Source organism: Anser anser (assembly GCF_964211835.1).
Source record: "Anser anser genome assembly, chromosome: 2".
NCBI lineage: Eukaryota > Metazoa > Chordata > Aves > Anseriformes > Anatidae > Anser > Anser anser.
Genome location: NC_139721.1, coordinates 45,352,606 through 45,376,210, shown reverse-complemented (window position 1 = coordinate 45,376,210; position 23,605 = coordinate 45,352,606). Strand labels below are relative to the sequence as shown.

The 23,605-nt window shown below is 38.6% G+C and overlaps 1 protein-coding gene across 13 annotated transcripts in view; it reads left to right on the top strand.

Annotated features, from left to right (window-relative positions):
* ASXL3 (ASXL transcriptional regulator 3) overlaps nucleotides 1-23,605 on the top strand; it is a 131,977-nt gene that overhangs the window by 21,247 nt on the left and 87,125 nt on the right. For 6 of the 13 annotated variants that reach the window (XM_083823476.1, XM_083823489.1, XM_083823478.1 and 3 more), the window contains 2 exons: nucleotides 2,194-2,257; nucleotides 4,076-4,158. In XM_083823476.1, the coding sequence (XP_083679602.1) occupies nucleotides 2,194-2,257; nucleotides 4,076-4,158 (147 nt within the window). Of the gene's footprint in view, nucleotides 1-2,193; nucleotides 2,258-2,697; nucleotides 2,852-4,075; nucleotides 4,159-23,605 lie in introns of those variants that run through there. The other 7 variants (XM_083823480.1, XM_083823486.1, XM_083823479.1 and 4 more) reach the window with 2 other exon arrangements.

The following is a 23,605-nucleotide window of genomic DNA, read 5'->3' as shown; positions in this document are numbered from 1 at the left end:
AAAAAAAAAGGCTCAGTTTCAGCTTACTGTACTGTGGCTGGACCAGCAGCATCAAGACCACTGGATTGATCTGCTTGCCGCTTTTGAACCATGGCACTGTTTCTGCCCACACTTGGTTCACCTTTAGAAGAATTGTTTTCTGCCAACATGATAACTCATAGCTGCAGGACTGGTGGCTGCTTCTCTGGCAAAGCTTCCCAGTTTTGCAGGACAGCGTTTATGGGTGGCAATAAAGCTTACTTTCTAGTTCGCCTTTCTTCATGCTGTTCCTCTCTTTGTGTTCCCTCTAGTGGCCGAAGTGCAAGCGGTTGAGCAGATCTGCTTCAAGCAGCTCTGTGTGCGGATTAATCATTCTGTCCGCTATCTCGAGGTTCTGTTCTGATTTCATAGATGAGCTGAGCATTCAAGATTTCTCTCTTAAGCAGAGCTGAGAGTTTTGACTCTGCTCCAGAGTTCTCTTGTTACAGCTCACCGGAAAATGCTTTTTTCCCTGGCGTGGCACCTGATGGTTTTTGAGTAGTGTAAATGTACACAACATAGATACCCTGCTGAGAAAAGGAATTAGAATTTCTTCTTGTTATGTGTAACTGACGAGACATTTGAAATGGAACTGGGAATGTACACGTTTGTTGTATTTGTGCAGTTATTATGCTTAAATATTGCTTAAGTTGTGGGTTGATATGTGTAGGTGAAGCAAACCTAACAGTTTGTGCTTGTTTGGGTCTAAGTTGCCTTCTCTTTGACCTATTAACCAGTGTTTAAATGAACACCAAGAATGTGTTCAGTGCAATGACTGCTGCTGTTCTCTTCCAGATTGTCCTGATGGATATCAGATCATTTGTCCCAGTTATTTAGTGGCTGTCCCTTTTTGAGGCTGTGGTTGAATGGCAGGAATAAATAGAGCATATTTGATCCTCTGTGATAGAGGTTGCAGTCAGTGCAAACCATTCTTCTGCCATTGTCCTTCGCAACAAAACGCATCGAAACAATCGTACTCTTCATGACAGTACTTTGGCATATTTTAATTCCAGCATTATTAGTCACTACCCGTACATGACATGAGTGTTGGTGGATGGAGTGGGAGGAAAGAGAAAGATATTCAAAACAGATTAAGGATGCGATTACTTTGTCTGACCAAGGAGTCTATGACTTAAGTACGCTACTGCATTTTAGTATTTTATTTGCCTTAAGGGACAGTTAGTAATTCAATTTGAATTTCTAATATTTTTAAAAGTCTAGAAATGCAGAAGGGCTTGTGGGCTTTTAGCAATGCTAATGGTGAGATACAGAGGCAAGAGTCGCTTGTGCAATTATCAGTTCAGTGTATTCATTAGCTCACAGACTCTTAAATAATACTCAGATGCTATTTTCCATAACTGGGGGAAGAAAATAATGGGATTGTCATGAAAATGTTTTTCAAAGTAATTATTTTTATTTTTTTCCTCTGATAAATGGTTAGGCTAAAGTTGCAGGGGGAGGGCACACGATGGTGGGAAGGGCAGAAGAAGGTATCCTTGCTAAGGTTCTCCGCTAGATTAATCTTCATCATGATAAAGAAAACTTAATCAAGTGCACAGTAAGATGGTTTTCAAATTAAGTAGTGTCTGAATTGGAGAATTTATGCTTTTCAGTTCGGGTATGAACAGTTCTTTAAATAACAGCCCTCTGTTTAAAGGGTTAGATGAACAGAATTAAATTCATAGAGTATATGAACTGCAGCCCACGCTACATGTCCAGCAGTAAAATAAGTCCACACAATGAGCAATTGTTTGCTCCAGCACATTCAGCCTGTCTAACATACTCTGCGTTTCAGTTTGTCATTGTACCCTGAATGTGTTCACTTCATACTGTGGTATTTGAAATCTGCCTTGTGGGTTTGATTAAGCTTTCTGTAGTGGTGTTATGCATCCTGCTTGTTGGTTTCATTGTTGTTTGGTGAAGATGATCTTCCGTATCCTGTATGTCTGGCCATTGTTTCCACAACCAGTTCAGTGCAGCTTCCTCAGCACAAACTGCTCTCCCTTCTCCCATTGTCCAGAACAAGGGGACTTCTGATGTTTATGTAGTGTTATTGTTTCCTTCCCATCATTGTCAAACCCACGTGATAATACCTGGCACGTTTTCTGACTCTGCAGAATAGGATGTGATGTCACAGAGAAGGGGACAGGGCTACCCAAATTTTCTCACTTGCAGGGAGGAGCTGCCCAGGTGTGCTGAGGGGCCTGTACTCAGGAAGAGAAACAGGGAATCCTCCACAGTGAGTAACCCCACTTTCAAGTGCACACAGTTTCCTTCATAGCCGTGTCCAGTACAGTGTAGTTTCCTCTTCTGTCCTTTCCAGTTTGCCCTCTGGAATGTTCCCAGTTCCGTTCCCTTCTTTTCCCTCTGTTTCAGTGTATTCTCATTTGACCTTGTCCTTATTCTTCGTCGTCTTTTCAAAGGTTAAACTTTCCATTTCTGTATCTTCCCACACATCAGCTTCTTCTCATCCCAGTCTTAGTCCTTATATTCATTGTCATTTTCCTAGTGTGTTATGTGGTTCTGTCATTAATACCTCATATCACTTCTCATGCGTTGCTGTGCACTGGCCCTTTTCCCAGCCCTGTGCAGTTCCTTCTGTCCTTACTCCTTGTCATGCTCTCCTATCCACTCTTCTTTCTCCTTTCAAATCACCTTTCGGTTTTCCTTTCCTGACAGGTCCCTTTTGAATCTTGCCTATTGATGTACATGAGATAAGCTCAGTTCAGCTCCCAGACCTTTCTAGTGCAGCCCTCACTTCTGCATTTTCCTTTGTGGAACTGAAAGATAAAGGATAAGAAGCTCACCTGCAGCAAAGCAGCCAAAGGATTTGGTAAACCGTGTTTTCAATGAGAAAGGGGAGAGCAGGCGGCAAATCAGAATTATAAAATGGCAAGAGAAGGTTGAGCTGGTCAGTTGGTAGTGAGCGGGGAGGCTTTGGCTTTATGTGAGCTGTTTGAATTACAGCCCTGGTTAGCACCCTTCACAGTTTGGTGACTGGCATGACATGATTTGGTGGTGTCTCTAGTTCCTAGTGGGCACGTATCCACATAGTAGTAGCTACTTTCACAATTGCCATTGTGTGGTAACTACTAGAGGGAAGCTCAGGATTAGATGAGTTTGGAGACCAAACTGATTTCTTGTTTACCCATGGTAGAAATGCAAGGTCTGGCTCAGATGACGTTGGCAAGATGCTCTGGGAAGCTTGCATTGCTCTTGCCTGTGCTGCACCTTTTACTGCTGATTGAAAGGTTTCATTTTCCAGGGCTGTCAGTCTGGCACTTTAAATGAACAAGAGCAGCTGTTTGCTTAACAGCTCAAAACCGATTGGGACTAAAAGGAAGAGGAAAACCAGAAAATTCTGTTCAAGATGGTTGTATCTGGAAAGAAGAGTGGGTTACTTTGGGCTCGATTGGAAAAGGCAAAGGAGTGGAAAACTGAGCTGAACTGGAAAAATATATTGCACTCTGTCATGTAGCATCTCGTGTGCTGTGACTGTTCTGACTACTTCATTTTTCATGGTTTCTAGAAACAAAGAGCATTTGAAAATTGAAACCTATCTGTGTCAATTTTCATAGTAGCTCCTACTCTACGAATGGAAGCTCTTAGCTTTTGCTTTGTTCCTGAGGTCACAATAAAACCTAAGTGTCGAATATTCAGATGACCTCAGATAGTTCTATTTATCTATAATTTTGAAAAAGGAGGGTGGGGGGAAGACCACAACTACCTGTCTCTTGCCTTTTTTTTTTTTTTTTTTTCCTTTCTGCTTGAGAGGAATTCTGTTGCTGTGTCATAAAATTAGTTGCATATTTCAACTCTTACCTGGAACCTGCTAAGAATTTTTCCCAGGCAGCATAGTAGATACAGCAAGTAAAACTTACTCTTGCTGCAGCTTCCTGATTTGTATCTGGCCTTCCAACAGCCAAAGGATTTCAGTCTCAATACGGCCATTCCCTGCCTTTCACAAATGACTGTATAAAGACTGCATGAAGACGCAACCTTTAAAATTCATGGGACAGCTATGTCTTACACTTACCCATTTATTATTTCTTTTCAGGCATTGGAAAAGTACCCCAACTCACCAATGACTGCAAAACAAATACTGGAAGTCATTCAGAAAGAAGGGTTAAAAGAAACAAGGTCAGTGTTTATGTATTCTGTATTTTTACTGTCTCTTTGAAAACCATCTAGGAATGGTTCACAGAACACAGTGTGCTGGTTAATGGCTGAATTAATTTCCAGTACCACGGTGGGAAATACAGCTTATGGGTTTTTTTTGTTCATTAGTTCAAGGCTTTTAAAATGGAAAGTGACTGGCGTAACTTTGTGCCTTCCAAAAGGCCTCTGTTGGCCAGCTCTGGTCCAATAGCCTTTCTTTACAAAGAGAGTGGGATCCGGTCAGAAAGTCCAGAGCTGCTGCTCGTTTTTGCTGAAAGCCCCAGGCTTGGTGGCTGTGTTGCCTCTACCATCATGGGCGTGAAGAATGTGTGAGGTGGAGTTGGAAGCACTCTTTCTCTCACTTAAGTTTGTGGTCTGGCACTTAAGTTGCTGTTATGACATGCTGGTGTTGCCTGCAGCAGTGGGGGCTGAGCTGATAAAGGGTCGGGAATGGATGGAGAGCAGTGTTGGAGCACTGAGAGCTAGTCTGCATAGTTGCAGCGCCTGGATCCTGAGTTGCTAAATAGCAGTGTACATTGGATGTAGATTTCAGCTATAATCTTAAAGCTGTTAGAGGTTTGGTGGGTTATCCAGAGCTATGGAAATCATAGTTGTCTTCTGACTCCAGTATGTTTGGGATCAGATAAGTATGGTTCACTCAGATGAGCGTGCTCCGTCCTGTTTCTGCTTGGTAGGTCTTCTAGTGACCCTCAGATGGAAACTTGGGCAGGAAATAAAATAAGGAAAAACTGTTTGTTTGGTGGTTGTTTCCTACAAGATGCAGTTTCCTCTTCTCCAAATCATAAATTTTTTCTATTCTAATAAGTAATTCTAATATGTGTTGCTGTCTCAAAGGGAAACATTTGCTTTTATTTTAATTATATTCCTTTATTTTGGTACCTAAATTCTAGAAAAAGGGAACATAAAGCCTGAGTGGAGCAGTAGTAACACATTATTTCCATTACTTCTGAACATAATCTGTTGAACCAGAAGTAACTGCGGGATATATTTTTACTGAGTTCAGTGTTGTTCCTAAAGAACAGAAATGCTCTGCATGACTGTTTGCAGTGCTTGGCCATGCACTGCTTTCTTGGTACCCATATGACATGGTTATAATATCTGTATTTTGGTAAGAGTGCAAAAGAGATGGAGTGCAAGATGAAGCTGAATTTGCCATGTTTTACAGATATGAAATGCTTTAGTTCCTGCCAAGAAATTGCTTAAAGTGTATTTGGCAGGGCCAAAGAAACAAGGAAATGAAAACTTTTGAAAACGAATGTCCAAACGTGTGTTATGCTGCAAGGATTTGCATTAAAAAAAAAAGAAAAGGAAAAAAAACACCAAACAACCACATTTGAAAATCTGTTTTCATTAAGATACTGTTTCTCACAGCAGTGCATAGATTGCTTTCTTCTTACATCTTGTGATATGAGGCAACCACATGGGAAAAGCTTACATGCCTGATAATAGCATTTCTTTGTAATTTTAAAAATTCTTGTTTCCCTAAAAAGTATGTAAATAAAATTTTGTGCGTAAAACCTAAGGGAGGTAGTGAGGGCAGCATTTTTATGTGATTTAAATATAGAAAATGTAGAAACCCTTTTTAATTGCTGCAGAATAAATAATAGGATAAAGTTTCCTTTAATGAGGTTCAAAACCAGATCTTCTCTTTCATTACTTCAGTTACTAAGAAACTGAGGATTTCAGGCAAACAGGAAGGAAACTGAGATTCATTCTGGCCTGATGTTTATTCATGGTATGTGCAGGTATGTGTGAATGTGTAGCTGATCGCAGGATCCCATATGTGGCAGCGAGTGTCTGGATAAGTGAAAAAGGATAAAATTCAACATTCTTTATTTCTTATGTGAAAAACTGTATACAGCTTTAAGCTAGGTCATTCTGAATTGATTAGTCTAGAAATTCTAGATGCTGCAATTGTAAAAAATAAAATAATAATAAATCAAAGATGTTGATTCTTTATTGATTTTGAAGGTGTTTGGTTTCTAATTTAATTTCTGATTTCATTTAAAAGTTGTGTTTCTGCCACATTTTAATACTGGTTAGGCACAGACTTGCAAAGTCATCTGAGTGCGTAACTCTTAAGAGCTGATAAGGTATTTAAATTCATACACATATTTGTTGATCCTTTGTGTTTAAGAAATGTTTTGTTTTCACAGTCCTTAAGTCCAGAGTCTCACATTTTAGTTGTTTTACCCAGCTGGGCAGCCAAACTCCACCACAACTGCTCACTCCTTCTTCCCTCCCTAACGGGAAAGAGGGAGAAAATACGATGGAAGGGGCTCAAGGATTGAGATAAGGACACAGAGATCACTCAATAATTATGGTCATGAGCAAAACAGATTGAGCATAGGGAGATTAATATAATTTATTACGTATTACTAACAAGCGAGAGCAGTGAGAAACTAAAAAACAAACTAAACCACCTTCCCCCCAGCCACCCTCTTCCATGTCCTCGCACAGGGGAACAGGCAATGGGGGCTGCGGTCAGTCCCTGACGCTTCATCTCCGCTCCTTCACGGTCACTCTCTGCCCCTGCTCCCCGTGGGGTCCCTCCCACGGGATGCCGTCCTTCCCGAACTGAGCCTGCGGGGGCTGCCCACAGGCAGCAGCTCCTCAAGAACTGCTCCCACACGGCTCCGTACCACGGGGTCCATCCCCCAGGAGCAAACTGCTCCAGCACGGGCCCCCCACAGGCAGCAGCTCCCCCCAGACCCCCTGCTCCTGCGTGGGCTCCTCTCCACGGGCTGCAGCTCCGGCCCGGGGCCTGCTCCTGCGGGGGCTCTCCATGGGCCGCAGCCTCCTCCAGGCCACATCCACCTGCTCCACCGGGGGCTCCTCCACGGGCTGCAGCGTGGAGATCTGCTCCGTGTGGGACCCATGGGCTGCAGGGGGACAGCCTGCTCCACCAGGGGCCTCTCCACAGGCCGCGGGGGAACTGCTGCTGCGTGCCTGGAGCACCTCCTGCCCTCCTTCTGTGCTGACCTTGGTGTCTACAGGGCTGCTTCTCACTCTTCTCCCAGCTGCTGTTGTGCAGCGTTTGTTTGTTTGTTTTTTTGCCCTTTTGTTTTCCCCTTTCTTACATCTGCTCTCCCAGAGCCCACTTAGCCTTGATCACTGGCTTGGCTCTGTGCAGCAGCGGGTCCCTTTTGGAGCCGGCTGGAGCTGGCTCTGATCTGCCATGGGGCAGCTGCTGGGCTCTGCTCACAGAGGCCACCCCTGCAGCCCTACTCTGCTACCAAACCCTTGCCACATAATCCCAATGTGCCCATTTACTTCATCAAGCTCTGCAGGTTCTTTTAGTACCTTTCTACCAGTATGGTCCCTTTGCCGTTACTGAAGATGATCTTTCTTAGTCTGTGCTGCAGCCAACTAAGATGAGTGAGGGTTGTATGTTTTATGATATGTAATCACCTGGTCATAAGCACTTGAATGGCACTAGCACATTTTATTCTGTAATGATTTGTGTATTTTTCAAGTCTGGAGTTGTGCCAGCAGTATGTTACTACATTAATATACTTTACTAATTCCTTTATACTGATTATCATTGTCAGTAGAACCTTGGCAATCCTAAATGAAGTTCTTTAAAAATTCTTGCCTCTGCTGTTCCATTTATAGATGAACGAGATTAATTGGCTTAGTCATTTTTCAAATATATTGCAGCAGTAATTAATCTAAAGCTTTTTGCTGTGGTAGTAAATCTGAATGAATAATGTCTGATTTTCAGCAATTTCATTGTAGCTGTTACATGTAATCTTTAAAAGACACTGTCAGACTTTTCAGCCTTTTCTTTTGCTTGTTTGCAATAAAGACATAAAGTTCCACATTTATATTTTATTACTGAAAGCATTAAATACAATAGAATGAAAATTCCAAAGCAGATATAAGTTAGAAATTAAAATAAAACGCTACTAACGTACGGTGAGAGGTTATATACCTACCTAGATTCATATATCTTGAAGGATGTGTGGTTCAGTTTTGTTTTTTTAATACCTTTCCTGCTATGATGGTTGGTTGCCAAATGACCAGCAGGCAGGTAGTTCTTTTGCTGCCTAGAAGTATTAAAAACTTTTAAGGCAAACCTTTTGGGGATGTAGAAAATACATGGTGTTCTTGGGGTGAGGTGGAGGCAGGTGAGAAGTATTAATTGTACATTCATGCCTGTGGTGTTAGTGAACAGTGCCAAGCCAGCAGTCCTGGACACTGGAATCTCTTTACAAAGATAAACAGCAGCTAACTTCTGTGCACAGCACTCTGGATTTTCCTTCCCAGCCTCCACTGTCCCTGTTCTTTTGAAAACAATTCCATGTCCCACTGTAGGTTTCTATAGACTTGCAACCTGCTGTTTATGCATCATAGCATGAGATTTTAGCTGTTTTGCTAGTGTGGTATAGACTGCTGGTCTGAGTATGGGCAACTCTAACCTCCGTGCTCCTCTTCCACTGTGCTGCAACCTTCCTTGTCATTCTCCATCTTGTATTTGTGCCATTACTGATTCCTGTCAAGGTTTAGAATTCCCCGTGTCTTTATGAATTGTATTCAGCTTTTCTGCATATGGTTTCTCAAAGTTATTAAGGTTGCTTTATTAAGTAGTTTTGTCTTTCAACATGCATACATCCCTTCCGAGTTTATCTTTGCCTGCATATTGGAGGTTGTTTCCTTTTGCAGCATTATATTTCTCTCCTTTGCTTATGAAAGATCCATGAGAAACAATGTCCAGAAACTTACTGAAGCTGTGGTATATGATACCTACTCTCCTTCTTTCTCTACAGGGTATGGTACTGTGTCAGAAAGGTTATTTTTCATAGATCTGAAGTAACTTATTCTTGACAGATCTATGTATTATGCAATTTCTTATCTGATAAATCTTTCCAAATAATTTTTATTCCATATTTCAGGGGAACTAGAATTAAATTACTGTCTCTAATTCCCAGCCTCTTCCTTTTTCCATTTTTTTAAAGCTAGTCACTACATGTCTTCCAGTCTTTTGGAATCACTGCTGCTCTCTTACAAGTTTTCAAAAATAGCTTTAATAATTTTGAGACTGATTCCGTCAGCTCTAAACACCTTAGAGTAAATTCAAATAGACTTAGCTGATATAAGAATATCTAACGTATTTAATTATCAAATCCATTTTTTTCTGTGCTTGGTATTGCTTTTACTAGGTGTCTAATCATAGACGTTTTTCTAATTGTGTGCCAGCAAAGAAAAGGTACTAGCACTCCTCTACTCCCCTGTTTTTGGGGTAAGTGCTTGGTGCCACCCCCTTCACTGAAGAGCAAGCCAGTCTCCTGTGTCTTGGTGCACTTACAGAAACGTGTTTGTGGCTTCTGGGTGGGGAAGGGATTTCTCTGGAGACTTTGCCTCTCAGTTCTCCAAGTTGCCTCAAGTTTAATTACCTGAAGCCCATTTTCTTCATTTTGTGTTCTTCCTTATTTTCCTAAAATTGAAGAATCATAACTTGCCAGATGCTTCTTTGTGCCCATGACGTGTTCCCCCCCCCCCCCCCCCCCAAGGGATGCCTGCATAGTCATAATGGCAGTATTTAAGTAGGCCATGTGCTTTAAAAAAAATTGCAGATTCTCACGGGGGAAAAGAAACAAGTTTCCTTCTCTCAAATTCTCCTGGTTTCTTGGTAGAAAAGAAAGATCCTAATACCGTCCTTGTTTTTTTTTCCCCTCTTGAAATTGTCTGTGGGCCACAAGAAATAACCTCTCTATTCTCTTCAGTTTGGGGTAGTACACTTCAAGGAGGATAGGACCAACAGAATACAGTCTAAAATTATCAGGCAGATAAAAATAGGACAGAAGTTTGTATGAATTAAGTGTTTGGATTAAGGAAGGGAAGATTGAGTTTTGATATAATAAGTCTTTCGATATGGAAAAGATGAGGAAAAAGTAAGGGAATAAATTACCCTGTCCATCTGATATGGACAGGACAAGATATAAGGCCTTTAAACTGTAGTGAGGAAAGATTGAGATTAGACATTAAGAAGATTTTTTTCTAATAGGTATAATTGAGTTCTGTCATAAGCTGTGAGGAAGATGTGACAGATCTGTAGATCTCTCTAAGAAAATTTAGTTACGTATCTGTCAGAAGTTACGTAGGTTTGGTTGATCCTGCTTTGAATGAAGGGAATGAAATAGTGTACCCCTTGATCCATATTGTTCTATGAAATTTTTTAGAACAGTTTGCAGTACTAGACCCATACATATTGCATGAGTCCCAGAGGAAAATATCCAGCCAAATTCTGATAGATGTATGATGCTAATAGCCATAGATTATGTGTTGGTTTTTCTGTAGTTTCCTTTCCCCTTGCTTGGTGAGGCTGGGAAATTGACTTGTTGTCTGCCTTCACGTCTGGAAAAGATTAAAGCCAAAGATTTTCAGTACAAGTTAAAAGCCAATAAACTTTCAAAATGGGACAAGCAATGTTTAATTTTTGGAGTGCAACTTTAGCCCACAGCTATGCTAGCAATTTACTTTCTTCCTTCATTAAACTCAAAACTGTGAACCCTGAGATGGGATCATTTCATAACACTTTTGCTGTTTAGCTGGAGTAACTGATCTCTGTCTTGTCAAGGAATTTTCATAGAATCATCTAGGTTGGAAAAGGCCTTCAAGATCATCAAGTCCAACCATCAACCTGACCTACCAAATCCCATCACTAAGCCACGTCCTTTAGTGCTGCGTTCCCAGGAGAGGTTAAAAAATGCTTTCTCTTCCAGGTCCATTTTCTGGTAGGATCTTAAACTTCTTTCTTTTGGTGTTTCTTTGATCTTTATTTCAACTATGAGAATCACGGCATCAGTCCTAACTTCTCCTCCTATTTTCTCTGCATATTTTTTATTTTCCTATGGAGGATTAAACTACCTATTGATTTATTGTTGTGACAGTAGTCTTTCAGAAGACTAAGAAGAGATGCTTGCCAGTGGCAATAGTGCTGCTTCTCTTTCACATTGTTGATAATATCTATCATGAATTATATCATAACATATTAAGTCTTCTGAGCCTAGGGAAGCAACGAAGTATGACCCTAATAAATCTCAAGATACTCTTATTAGGTTTACAGTCTTTGTTCAGAAATATTAAAATAGTGGGTTAGCTAGAATTAAAACCAGTTTGAACTGTTGAACAGAGTCATCAATGGAATAAAACACATGATCTGTACAGAGTTTGTCTTTATCTCTGAAGTGAGATCATACTCCTGAAAATTTTACCCTTACCTTTGAATCCTTTGATCTTTTTGACAGTGTCTCTTCAAGCCTTTGAATACTTCATGCTTAGGGCTATTGACTTAAAAATAAAACCCTTTCTGAATGCTGCTGTTTCTGTAAATAGGCTAAATGAGCTGACAGCTCTCTTCTGTTGTTTATCGTGAGTTCCTTGTTTTATTGTCTATGCACGTAGACAGAAAGTTTTCTTTCTTTTCTTTGTGAAATAATTCCAAGTTGTCATTGTGATCTGTAATTATTGAAAAGTTATGGTTTTTATCTTCCACTTAGAAAGAAAAAAAAATCAAGTGCCCTCAAATAAGCAAAGGCTCTTAAAATTTCACTGAAAGAACCACAGTTTTTGTATCAAGGCTCTGATTGTTAAAGGAAGAGCACACACAGTTGAAAGGCCTCTGTGGTTGTGTATGTCTGATAGAATTTATTTGGGAGCCTTTCCAGCTGAAGGAGTATGTTGTTTTGTCTTGAAGGTAGTTATTCCCTGCAATGGGCTGAAAGGAAGCCTTGATGGGAAAAGAGAGGGACAGCTGTTCACGTTCTTTTGCCTAGCATTGTAAGGTTGATCCTTATGCAACTACAGATATGGCTTTTGGCTGCAGAGCAGTGAAAGAAACAACCTTTCAGTACTAGCTGTCTTTCTATATAAGTTCACTTCAGACACCTCTTTGAAACACTTTTCTTCATGGTGTAACAACAAGCCACCCAATTTGGTAGGCTGTTTTGATAGCTACAGTACAGCAGCTGAAAGTCTTAAGGCTTGCTCCTTCTAGCCTAGGTACTCCCAGCATGGTTTATGCCACAGTATGGTCTAACCTGGTAAAAGCTGATGGGTTTTCTCCATACTGTGTTCCAAAGCTGGGACTGTAACTTGCATAGTCATACCCTCCGTGATAACAATTTCAGTTTTTGATAATGATGTAGCCTTAAAACAACTGCAGTAGTAACTGAAGCTTAAAAGCAGCGTTGTGGATAGGTCTGGTAATTCCCGACTCCCTGTTGCTGCATTATGATTACCTTACAGTATGAAGGTAACTTGCTTATGTCTGTACAGTGGTAATCTTGTCTTTGCACTGATTTGGAAAACTGTCATTCTGTGCTAATGAAACAGATATAAAATTACAAAATCTCAAGTATATTCCATCACCTAATTGCACAGATGATAGCATTTTTATTTATTAGCGATGGTCTTTCTTCCATTGTTTATACTTATAAAAGACATATTTCAATATAAGATACTTAACTATGCTGAATGCATTTTTTTTGTCTGAACACCATTAGCTTCATTTTTGCTCCATGTTTCAATTTTTATAAATGATTTGCGGCTGTTTTTTGTTTTAATATTGCTCCTCTTCCTTTCACAGGACAAGGGAGTCTGTTCGATAAAACAGTCCAGTAAAATCAGTTTGCATTCAGCGTGTTTGATAAGATTACTTGATTCATTGTTGTTTTCTTTGGTAGTTTGTTTTTTCATGTTCCGTGTAGTAATGTGCACCCCAGATGTTACAGGCAGACTAAAAATCATACTTAAGTCAAATGCAGATGCCTTTGTTAGTTTTATTAAGGTGTGGATTTAATTTTGGATATACTTCAGATGGTAAGTGGCACAGTGTAAATAATAATCTGTTGAGTATTACTCAGAATGCTTTGGAGGATACTGTTCTTACTGTTAAGAATATTAATTGAGCATATGTAAGAAGAGGGAGGAGGCAGAAGCTAAGTAATTTCTTTCAAAGTGAATGCAAAGCTAAGAATATATCCTGTTCCTCTGCTTCTCCTCTCCCAATATCCCATCCACTAAATTGGTGTCCTTGGTGCAACATCTCTTTGCATCTGTGTGCAGTCTCTTGTCCCAAGAGCTGCTGCTACATGAATCTTCCCCTCCCTCTTTCTCAAACTAGGTCACCAATCCCATGGTCTCCTATTACCCCATTCTGCTGTCATCCCTTTTCCCTTCTCACGTATGAGGACTCCAACTCCATTCATTTTACCCTTCTGTGTGGCTGAAATTATTAAAGGACTACAATGTTGACATCCCAGATTTTAGTATTTACTTTATATTCTGGCTCAGGACCAACCTAGCTTTCTTCTTTAGTTTGGTTCCAGGAGAAGTTATAAGAAAATAAAAACCCAGTTCCATCATTCTTATCATGTCTGGGATCTTCCATATATTACTTAACAGTTTAGAAAAGTTCATACGGCTTCCCCTTTTGTACTTTGTCCCTCATTTGTCATAGTGTTGAACTGGGTGCCTGTATGCTCAGTTGAACTGAAATTTCAGAACAGTTGATTCTCTCTCTCTTTTTTTTTTTTTAATTTAAGATTGTTGTTACTTTTCCATATACATTTTTACACATATAGTGTTATAGTGTTCAGCACTTCATTTTTTCATTTACTGGTACAATAGTTCTATGTGTCTGGGCATTAAAGCATCTATCATAACCACGTTTCCACCTTTTATGGAAATGATAGGAAATACTGCTGCTTGATTTTTATTTTTTTTAAGATCTGCAATAAATTTGTTTGTTTTAAATCTATTAGCAGCTCTCCAGAATGTGTCTATAAAGCTTGGGAAAATAGGAATACAGTCTGTGTTAGACACTTGCTTCCCTGGTACTATTAAAACTGTTTCTATTTTACTTGTGCAGTTACTTAGGTTTCTGCACCTTCCTCCCAAACCTAACCTGTATTTTCTCAAAGAGCACTATGCTAGCATAACGCTCTTTTGTTTGTTTGACACTTTACTGGTAAGGGAGAGTGACTCATAAGATCTTTAAATATTAAAGTTTAATAATTCAGTGGAAGCACTGACATCTTAAAGTTAATCTGTTTTACTGTAACAGAAAAAATGATGGTTGTTAAATTTTGTGATGTGATAAACGTGTTTCAACTTTTAACAGTCTGTATGGCAAAAATTTCATCTTTTGAATGCATGCCCAACTCTCCTTTATCGCACTCTAATTTACTGAGATAAACATCCATGTAATATGTTAAAGCCATACTAAAGATACTCCTTTTTTAATAAAAGAGTAAATCCAACAGCTTAACTGTAACAAATAATGGATAGCAATACAGAGGTTGATGATCTTATAAGATCTATTTTTTTTACACAATAAAAAACAACACTTCCTATTAGTGGACATTTTATTTTGAAGTAAATGGACATCAGCTATGAAAGCTAAATAATGTGAATTCCTCAACAAATTCAGTGCTGGCTTTTTTGCACAGTTGTAATAATTCCCTTTTCAACATATTTTGATATTTAATGTAAGAATTTAACGTGTTTTCTTTTTCCGATTTCATGCATCTCAGTGTAGACTGCTGTTGAAAGAGACTGCAAAGTGATAATCTGGTTCAGGCTGATGAAAAGAGCAATTTCCTGCATTATAAATTGGTGTTACCATATGTATAAAATTATCCTAAATTATATATTGTGTCAAGAATGGCTTCCCACATTTTTCCTAGAAAGTGTAGCTTTTCTTTTAGCAATATGTAAGCATACTATCTATTTTTCTTTAATGTTTCTATTTTTCAGGTAGTAGTTCTGCATTGAATTTTCCTTCTCTTTTTCAGAAAGGGAAACTAAATAGGGAAATCCAAGAGATATAAACACATTCAAAATAATCAGATACATACAGAAGTTATAAGTAAGAAAAGTTTCACTAGATCAGTAATCCATCCTCAGCAGTGCAAGGTTTTTGGTTGGTTGGTTGTTTTTTTTTTCCTGTTTGAGTATAGTGTGTTTCCCATAATGTAGGGCTTTGTTAAGCCTGATTTTTTTTTTAAAGTACTGAAGAATTGAGATCTTCCACAGTCTACACAGCGTTCTTCTGTTCCTTTTTCCAAAAGTTTGCCTGTGACTGTATAAACTGAACCATGACTATGTGGAAGGTAGATACATTCTTTGGTTTTAATACCTTTATTGGCCTGCATTGCCAGCATCTTTTGGTTTAAGAGGAACCAGGACATAGCAGAGCTTTCCAGCAATATGCATCTACTGTTGTCCAGAGCCAAAACTTTCTGAAAGATCGTTGTGAAGGTGAGATTTGACAGAATGTGTTCTTTTTCCATCCTGGCTCTGAAATGAAGATCTGTCACACAGGTAATAAACTAGCATTTTTGAGTAAAAGACAGAAACAAGACCTGCAAGAGAGCTTAATATCAGTCTGTGCTAGTTAGAGGCAAAATGCAGTAAGAGTTGCTAACCAGCTATCAAGCTTGTTCAGCTCTCTTGTACTTAGAAAAGGCAAGACTAATCTGGTATATTACCTTTAGGAACTATTTGGGCAAAAGTGACTCAACACAAAAGCCTGATAGTGGCAGACATGTATATCAAACTTTCAAACACAGAATGATATGGAGACTAGGTAGAAGGAGTCACCTTTTGAATGAACTGTCTGTTAAAATATTCTTAAGAAAAGCTTTTAATCTGTTAAAGACTTGAAGCCTACAGTGAACATTCAAATCTGGCTGGTAACTTGAATACGTGCCTGGTTTAATGGATTTACGAGCTTTTCTTGCCACATCCAAGTAACCTAAGTAGCTGTTCTCTCTTGCAGGTGTAAAATGAATTATTCTAGGTTTCAATTTACTAGTTGCTGATTTAGATGTATTTGTTGGGGTTGAATTTCTTCTGCATTTCTGTTTTGGTTTCTGCGTTTCTCTTTTGAATTGAAGAGTTAGTATTTATACCTATTGTTTATTATTGCTTTGAATTTCATTTATTCCACAGCCGACTTTTATTGTCTTTATTTCTAAGCACTCTGTCCTAAGGGACATGCACAACATCCCACAAAATGGTATAATCTGTTTTTTTATGCTATTTCTAGTATTCCACAGCAACTGGGAAAAAAAAGAGCCTAAACTGAACACTACAACATAGGCAATTCATTACAGATTTTCCGCTCAGTATTCAGTAAATTGTCAAGTACTTATTTTCATCATTAGCATATTTTTCATAGAACAGAAGCATAGCCATTTCTGGCAGACTGAATTAAATGCATTTCGCTTGAATGTGAAAGAAGAAAACATTGTCAGGCTTTCTATGAAAGCATCATTTTCTAGTAATAATTTATTTTCTGGATCAGTTTGCTGTGGATGTCTTTATGTTTCTGTTAAGTTATGGGTATGTGGTTCAGTCTACCTGTAATTAAACCATTTCTTAACTGAAGGGAAAAATATCTGAAAACAATTATTTTCTCTTATTTTTTTTCTTTATACTGCTTGAGCTGAAAATTTACTAATTCTCTTAGTCATGCACTGGTGTATTTCATTTAAAATTTTAGAGTATGTTTTTATAGAGTGAAGACCAAAACAAACCTCAGAATTCCACTGTCCAGGGACGATAGCAAAGATCAGGTATAAATGCTCAGAAAATTTGTTACAGATGTGAATTTCTTTTCCAGTCTAATGTTGGTTGATAGCAATTCCATTTTATTTTATTTTGAGTCTCATAGATAGTTCTCTTAATGTGGAATTAGATGATGCACACGGTCTTCATTTCAAAACAGAATTATTATGAAAAGTGCCTAAACTTCTTTTGCTTATTTACTTAGTATAACCTGAAGGAAAAGTATGTTTTAAGCAAGATCTGATTTTCTTTCAGGAGTGTGGAAATCTCCCATATTCTGCTTGTAATTTATATAATTTGTCAGTGAGACAGGCTGTTTTATCGTAGCTGCTTGCTAAAACCAGCAGTTGTGTAGCTGGCAAATATTTACAGTATCAACAGAGAACTAAGAAGCAAAACATATATATCAAATCAAAGTATAAATAGAAGAACTTAAATGCTGTATGTATCAAACTGTTTATGTGCTTGAGTGTGTAAATACACCTACAGATATATATTCACATTTATACATACATCCATATAAAATGGTAAATCACAGAACTTTATTCAAATATATCCTCTGCTCTGTTATTCCAATAGCAAAGACTGTATGGGAGGGAGCTCAAAACATTCCTAACAACTGTTTTGCTGTTAGCTCTCAATAGCTAAAAGAGAGGACAAAGATATTTTCCCCTATTTCTTTTATTTTTCTGATTGTTTTCTTATATTTTATTGTATTCTTTTATTTTTTATATTTGTAATATGAGAAAAAATAAATGGTAGGTAGTAGCCCTTTTGATGGCACATAGTATTTACTACAAAAAGTGGGTGTGTGTGCAAAAATAGCTAACAGTAGTCATCCTATTTAGCATCTTAAAGCATCCATAGCTGCTACTGTATCTTTTACATATTTATCTTTTTCTGTATCTTTTTCTGTATCTTTTACATGTTCCAATAAGATTGCTTAAAATATTTGCTATCAAGATTCTGTACCTTTTTTCCTAAAAGATTTTCAATTGCCTGCTTTTATATTTCATTCACAAATAAAATAAAACAAGTGAGGGATGTAAACAGTTATTACTCTCTCTTGCAAATGGCCCCCATTAGTTGTTATTGTTTCTTTTCTTTTTTTCTCATGTTACCAATGCACCTGGGAGCATTGTTTTATAAATTGTTAAATACTTTAGGTGGCCATATCAGATACGGAGTCATTTGTGTCAAAAGTGATATCTGACCTCTACAATCACAAAAAACGAGCAAACAAACAAAAAGAACACAGGCTGTAAAGGACAGCAAGAAACATTTTGAAAAGAAGTCTTTAAAAATACATGACGAAGGGGAAGATTTAAAAAGACTGCTGGCTTTCAGCATATATATATATATATATATATATATATACACACACATGTATACGTACGTGTGTGTGTGTATATATACATATATATATATATGTATGTATATATACATACATATGTATATATATACACATATATATATACACACACTATTACCTGTCCGCTCCCCTTCACCCAAAACCAGCACCCCCAACCCAACCTTCAAACTTTCTCTGTTTTTAGTTGAAAATGGAAAACTATATAGATGGCTAACACATACATACAAAATTTTCAGAGCAAAGATTTTGCAAAAGCCACCTTAAGCCACCAACTTGCCTTTTGGAAGCGAAACATTACTAGTAGTGATCCTCTCTCATTTATGGTAGCCTCTTCATACAACACAGAAGAAAATAAATCTGCTGATAGGCTGTGGCTGGAAGATTTTTTCTATGCTGCTGACACCTTGGTGGGTGAAACTGAGCATAGCCAATAAAGTCTTAGAACTTACACCTACTCGGTGTACAAATTAAATTCACTATTGAAGAAGTATAAATAAAAGCAATCTCTGAGTACAAAAACTAAAAAGGTAGGAGTTTGAATTGATGACATGGTTGATGCTGTCAAATGTTTTAATATTATATTAGGCTTTTAATTATTTATTAAAAATATTTAGAGACAGTGATCAGGATGACTGATAGAAGACAACAATTTTTCATTGAGACTAAAATTTGATTGTGATGCTACATTATATTACATTTCTCTGACTCTTTCTTTATATGTGTATCTCAGCCCCTACTTTCCAAGGGAGTTTATTAATGACTTCAGCAGAATCAAGCTTCCTTTCAGATGGAATACTGTGCCTATCAAGTATGGCTAATCTAAAACTTGTATGTATTTGTTTTAGTTACTAATGCTTTGCTTCCACAAATTATTTGATGGTTACTATTTTTATAATTTTAAAGTGTTTTCTATGACATTTTGAAATGAGATTAATTTTTAGTTATACGATAAATAGAAATTTAAGTCTGTCAGTTCCAGAGTTAATGAACTGTTGGAAGTCAAAAAAGAATAAGGAGATCTACTAATAGCGTGAATTGCAACAACAGCTGGATTAAGTTAAAACACAAAAATAAAAGTATGTGCTTGGTGCTTAGAGGGAAAGAACCAACCTTTTGCTATGCTGTTTTGCCAAGTTAAACTCTGTTATGCACAGCAAGTATATAACTTAAACTTTTTATATCCACCCAAATATTTTAATTTCAACCAATGCAATAAATCTTGCATTGCTATGTTTTTTTAAAGATACAGAAATTACTGATTGCCAGTTCTATATTTATTTCCAGGCTTTGAATACAGATACAGGCTCTTAACAAAAATATTTTAAAGACATACTTGACACTTATTAGGCAGCAAAATTATAGTAGTGGCATTTATTTTGATGTAAAGTATGATAGTATTTTCTTGCTTGCAGAAATATTTTTGTAGCAATAAATATTACTAGAAAACAATAATTTGCTTTTGGATGAAATCTTTATGATTACTCCCTGTCTGCATTCTTTATATTAGTTTTTTTTTTTTCTGCTTCTGGTGGTTGAGTAAAACATACTCATGTGCTGAATTACTCTTTGAGTACAAGAACATTGAGGAAAATCTTTTGAAAGGGAATGAATGTTTCTTTTTATTTGTTCTTTTATGTGATATAATAGATTTTATAAAATTGTTTTTAAGTATTTTTTTTTGGTCAATTGAGTATGAACTTATAGAGATAAGTTGTTTCTATACATTATAGCTTCCTTTTTCTCTTGGGTTGAAAGCAATATTTTGGAAGCTAAAAGTAAATGCAAGACTTCTCCATAATTATCCCATAATTTGACACTTAGTTTCGAAATTCTGAATTCTGTCTCTCTTAGAAGTCACGCCCTAATTGAAAATAAAGGAAACAGAAAGAAACTGTGGAGATTTCCTTGAAGTTTTGTTAGTGAGAAGGAATATGAAGCATTACACTTTCTTCATTTTGAATAGAAAAGAATTCCATTCATTTCATGTCTCAGTTATTATTGTTTCATTAAAAGATTTATTATTACAGTTCTGATTTAAAAGTATAGTTCTTTTACTGATGTAGCATATTATAGGGTGGAGAATAGAGGAAGGTGAGAGAAAAAAAAGAGCGAGAGGAGATAGGAGAGAAAGGAAGAGAAGGGAAAAGGAGAACAGAGAAGATGAAAGAAAAGAAGGGAGAAAGAGGAAGGAGAGAGAGAGGAAGAAGAAAGGGAAAGAAAATAAAGAAAAGAGGTGTTACGTGGTAAGGGTTTGGTAGTGGGTGGCTGCAGGGGTGGCCTTGGTGAGGAGAGGCTGGGGCTGCCCTGTGACAGGGCATCACCGTGATAACATATTTAAGAAAGGGCAAAAAAGCTACACAGAGAGCAAGGGGGGGAAAGCAGAGCATGTGAAACAGTAGCATGGGGATATTTCCTGAAGGAGCTGTGGCCTGCAGAGAGCCCACACCGGAGCAAGTTCCTGGCAGGAAGTGCAGCCCGTGGAGAGCCCCCAGTGGAGGAGCAGATTCTTCCTGAAGGACTGCAGCCCATGAAGAGGAAGCACGCTGGAGCAGGCAAAAAGTGTGATGAAGCAGGAGCAGCAGAGAGGAACTGTTGCGGGCTGACCATAATCCCCCATCCCCATGCGCCAGTCAGTATGGGGGGAGGCAGAGGAAATGGCATTGAAGGAAGAAATTTGAACCTGGAAAAGCGGCTGGGAGGAAGCTTTTTGGTTTTGTTGATGGGTTTTTCGTTTGTTTGTTTAACTTTGTTTCTCACTACCCGAATCTATTTTAATTTGCAATAAATTAATTTTCCCCAAGTCGAGTCTGTTTTGCATCTGATGGTAACTGGTAAGCAATCTCCTTGTCTTTGTCTTGACCCTTTTCATCCTTTTTTCTCCCTGTTTTCTGTTGAGGAGGGGTATTAAGTGGGTGTCTGGGTGGGCACTTGGCTAACCGATCACAAGAGGAGAGCAAGGGGGAGGAAGAGAAAAGAGAAGAAACAAGGAAAGAAAAAGAAAGAGGAGGAGGGGAAAAAAAAGATGAAAGGGAGAAAAGGAGAAAGGACAGAAGAGAAAAGAACAGAAAGAGAGGAACGGAGAAAGAAGAATATACAGAGAGGGCACAGTTAAAAGAGAAATAAAGGGAATGAAGGGAAGGAGAGAACAAGAAAGAGGAGAGAGCTAGAGGAAGAGGAGAGGGAGAAAAGGGGGAGAAAAAGGAGAGAAAGGAATGAGATAAAGAGAAAAGGAGAAAAGCAAAAAAAAAAACAAAAGAGAGAGGAAAAAAAGAAAAGAGGAAGAAGAAAGTAGGAAAAGGAAGGAGAAAAAAAGAAAATAAAAGGAAAGAAATCCAAGAAACTCCACTGTGGCTGAGGAATTTGTAGCTTTCTACTGTTAGAAGCAAAATCAAAAATTTTAACTGACTGGAAGAACTTGTATTCAGTACCAGTATGTGGTAAGCAAGACCTCAGAAATCGCTTCCTACCAAGTAAAAACAGTTAAATCCTTATATTAAAATAACTCAGCCTTGGTGTTTTCAGCATTGCTGTTGAATGAATAGATAATAATCTTTTCACGTAAAACCTTCCATAGGAGTTGTAATAACTAAAACTTTCTTACTGATTCAGAAAATTGGTTACTTAGCCAGATGGATGGTGTGGCTAAATTGGCGTAATATAACAAGCTCCAACAGGCTGGCGTGTTGGCACATGTCAATTTTTAAGACTGGCCAAAGTTAATAAAACAATTTAATTAGGATAATCCAAGCATAATAAGATTCTTGCTAGTGAAAGTAAAGAAAATAAATCACTTTTAAGTTCTGCGTAGCAATTTGTTTTAATGCTGTCCTTTCAGGGAGAAATATATATATTTTTTTAATAAAATAATCTCGTATTGCAGTCTAGTAGCTCAACATTGAGTAACTTCTACAAGATTTAAAGATTTCTGAACTGAAAAAAAAAAACTAATTCTAATAAAATATAAGCAGTCTTTTAAAACTGTAGTTAGTGAACTTTGCTCAGCAGCACTGGTGGGTGGTTATTTCATTGAAATGGATTTAACCCCTTTCTCTGAAATATGCTTATCTTTTAAACTTGCTTTCTAATACCACTTAACAGCACGTTCTGTTTCGTTTCTTGTATTTTCTTTCTTTTCCTGAGGTGAAGGTGGAAGGAGGTGTCTGTATGTAAGTACCTATTCTAATTTTAAAAACTTGCTTGCAGTTGGTTTTAATGGCAGCCGCTGGAAAACTGTGGTGAAATCGTGCAAGAGCAGGGATTAAACCTCAGGCTGGAGCAGAGGAATGTGCGTAGGGGGGCTCCTTGGTCATCCTGCCGTGGTACCTCCGCCTCTTCCCTGCTCTGTGCCTTCACGGGCCAGACATGGCAGCCCAAGGGTTGCTCAGCTCAGCTGCATCTGGCACATAAGTTCAGGAGCAAAGGAGGGAGCACGTTGTCTTGCTGACAGAGGGTGAAATACAGGATTTGCTCCGAGGAGTCCGAAATGGGAACCAGTTGTGTCAGGCTGAGGCCATCCTTCTCCAGTTACTGTAAACCAATATTGGAGCCAAAAGAATAATGCTGCTCTCTCCAAGCTGCTTTTCCTGTTCTGGGCTGCCCACCTCCCTGGGTGCTGGCACAAGCATTCACATGGCTGTTTGGGGAAACAATCAAGGTTTAAAGAGAAAAAGGGGTGGGAGAGAAGGCATGGAGGCAGGAACGTGAGGTCTACCGTAGAGGAATTGAGGCTGCTGCTTCGAGTGGCAGAACAGGCTGAAGTGACGTGAGCCCAGTATTAATCCTGATGCAGAGCTTATTGCTGAAAGTGAAAACTACTCCACGCAGGTACGCAGATGAACTATTGCTGGTTCAACTGCAGGGTGGTGTCCTGTCGCTGACACAGCCGTGGTAACAAAAGCCCCTGCTGTGGCTGCTAGGAAAGGCTGGAGACTCTTCTCATCAGTCAGTGGAGGAGGAGCGCAGCTAAGAGCTGTGGCTGCATCAGGGTTACTTTTCTCGTTGTGGCATGCTCAAGTAGGTGTCCTGCTCAGCCTTCTGAACTAGACCTGGCCCACAATGGTGTTCTGGCAACAGTTTTCTGATTCCTTTCCCCTTTTTCACTGTGCAACAAAGTTAATGAAGCCGCTCTCAGATGCTCCATGGGCTTGCTCTGTGGGTGGTGAAGCAGCTGTGAAGTCCTGCTGTTGTTCTGCAGTACACTTTGTCACTCTGTTTCAGATCTTCAGCTAATGAGAGACCTAGCAGATGCAGCAGTTTCCAGGCTTCTTCAGGAAGCTTCAGTAAACATCTTGGAGCTGCTGGTTCTGGGGACTTCTGGTGGGTTGTTGCTGCAGGTCAGGGCCAGAAGGTGTTTGCCTCTGCCAGCTCTTATAGACAGCTTCTGTTGGCTACCTCCTGATTATGGACTACCTATGCATTTTGTCTTCAGCAAGCTTGATAAAGCAGTATCAAGAACCTGAG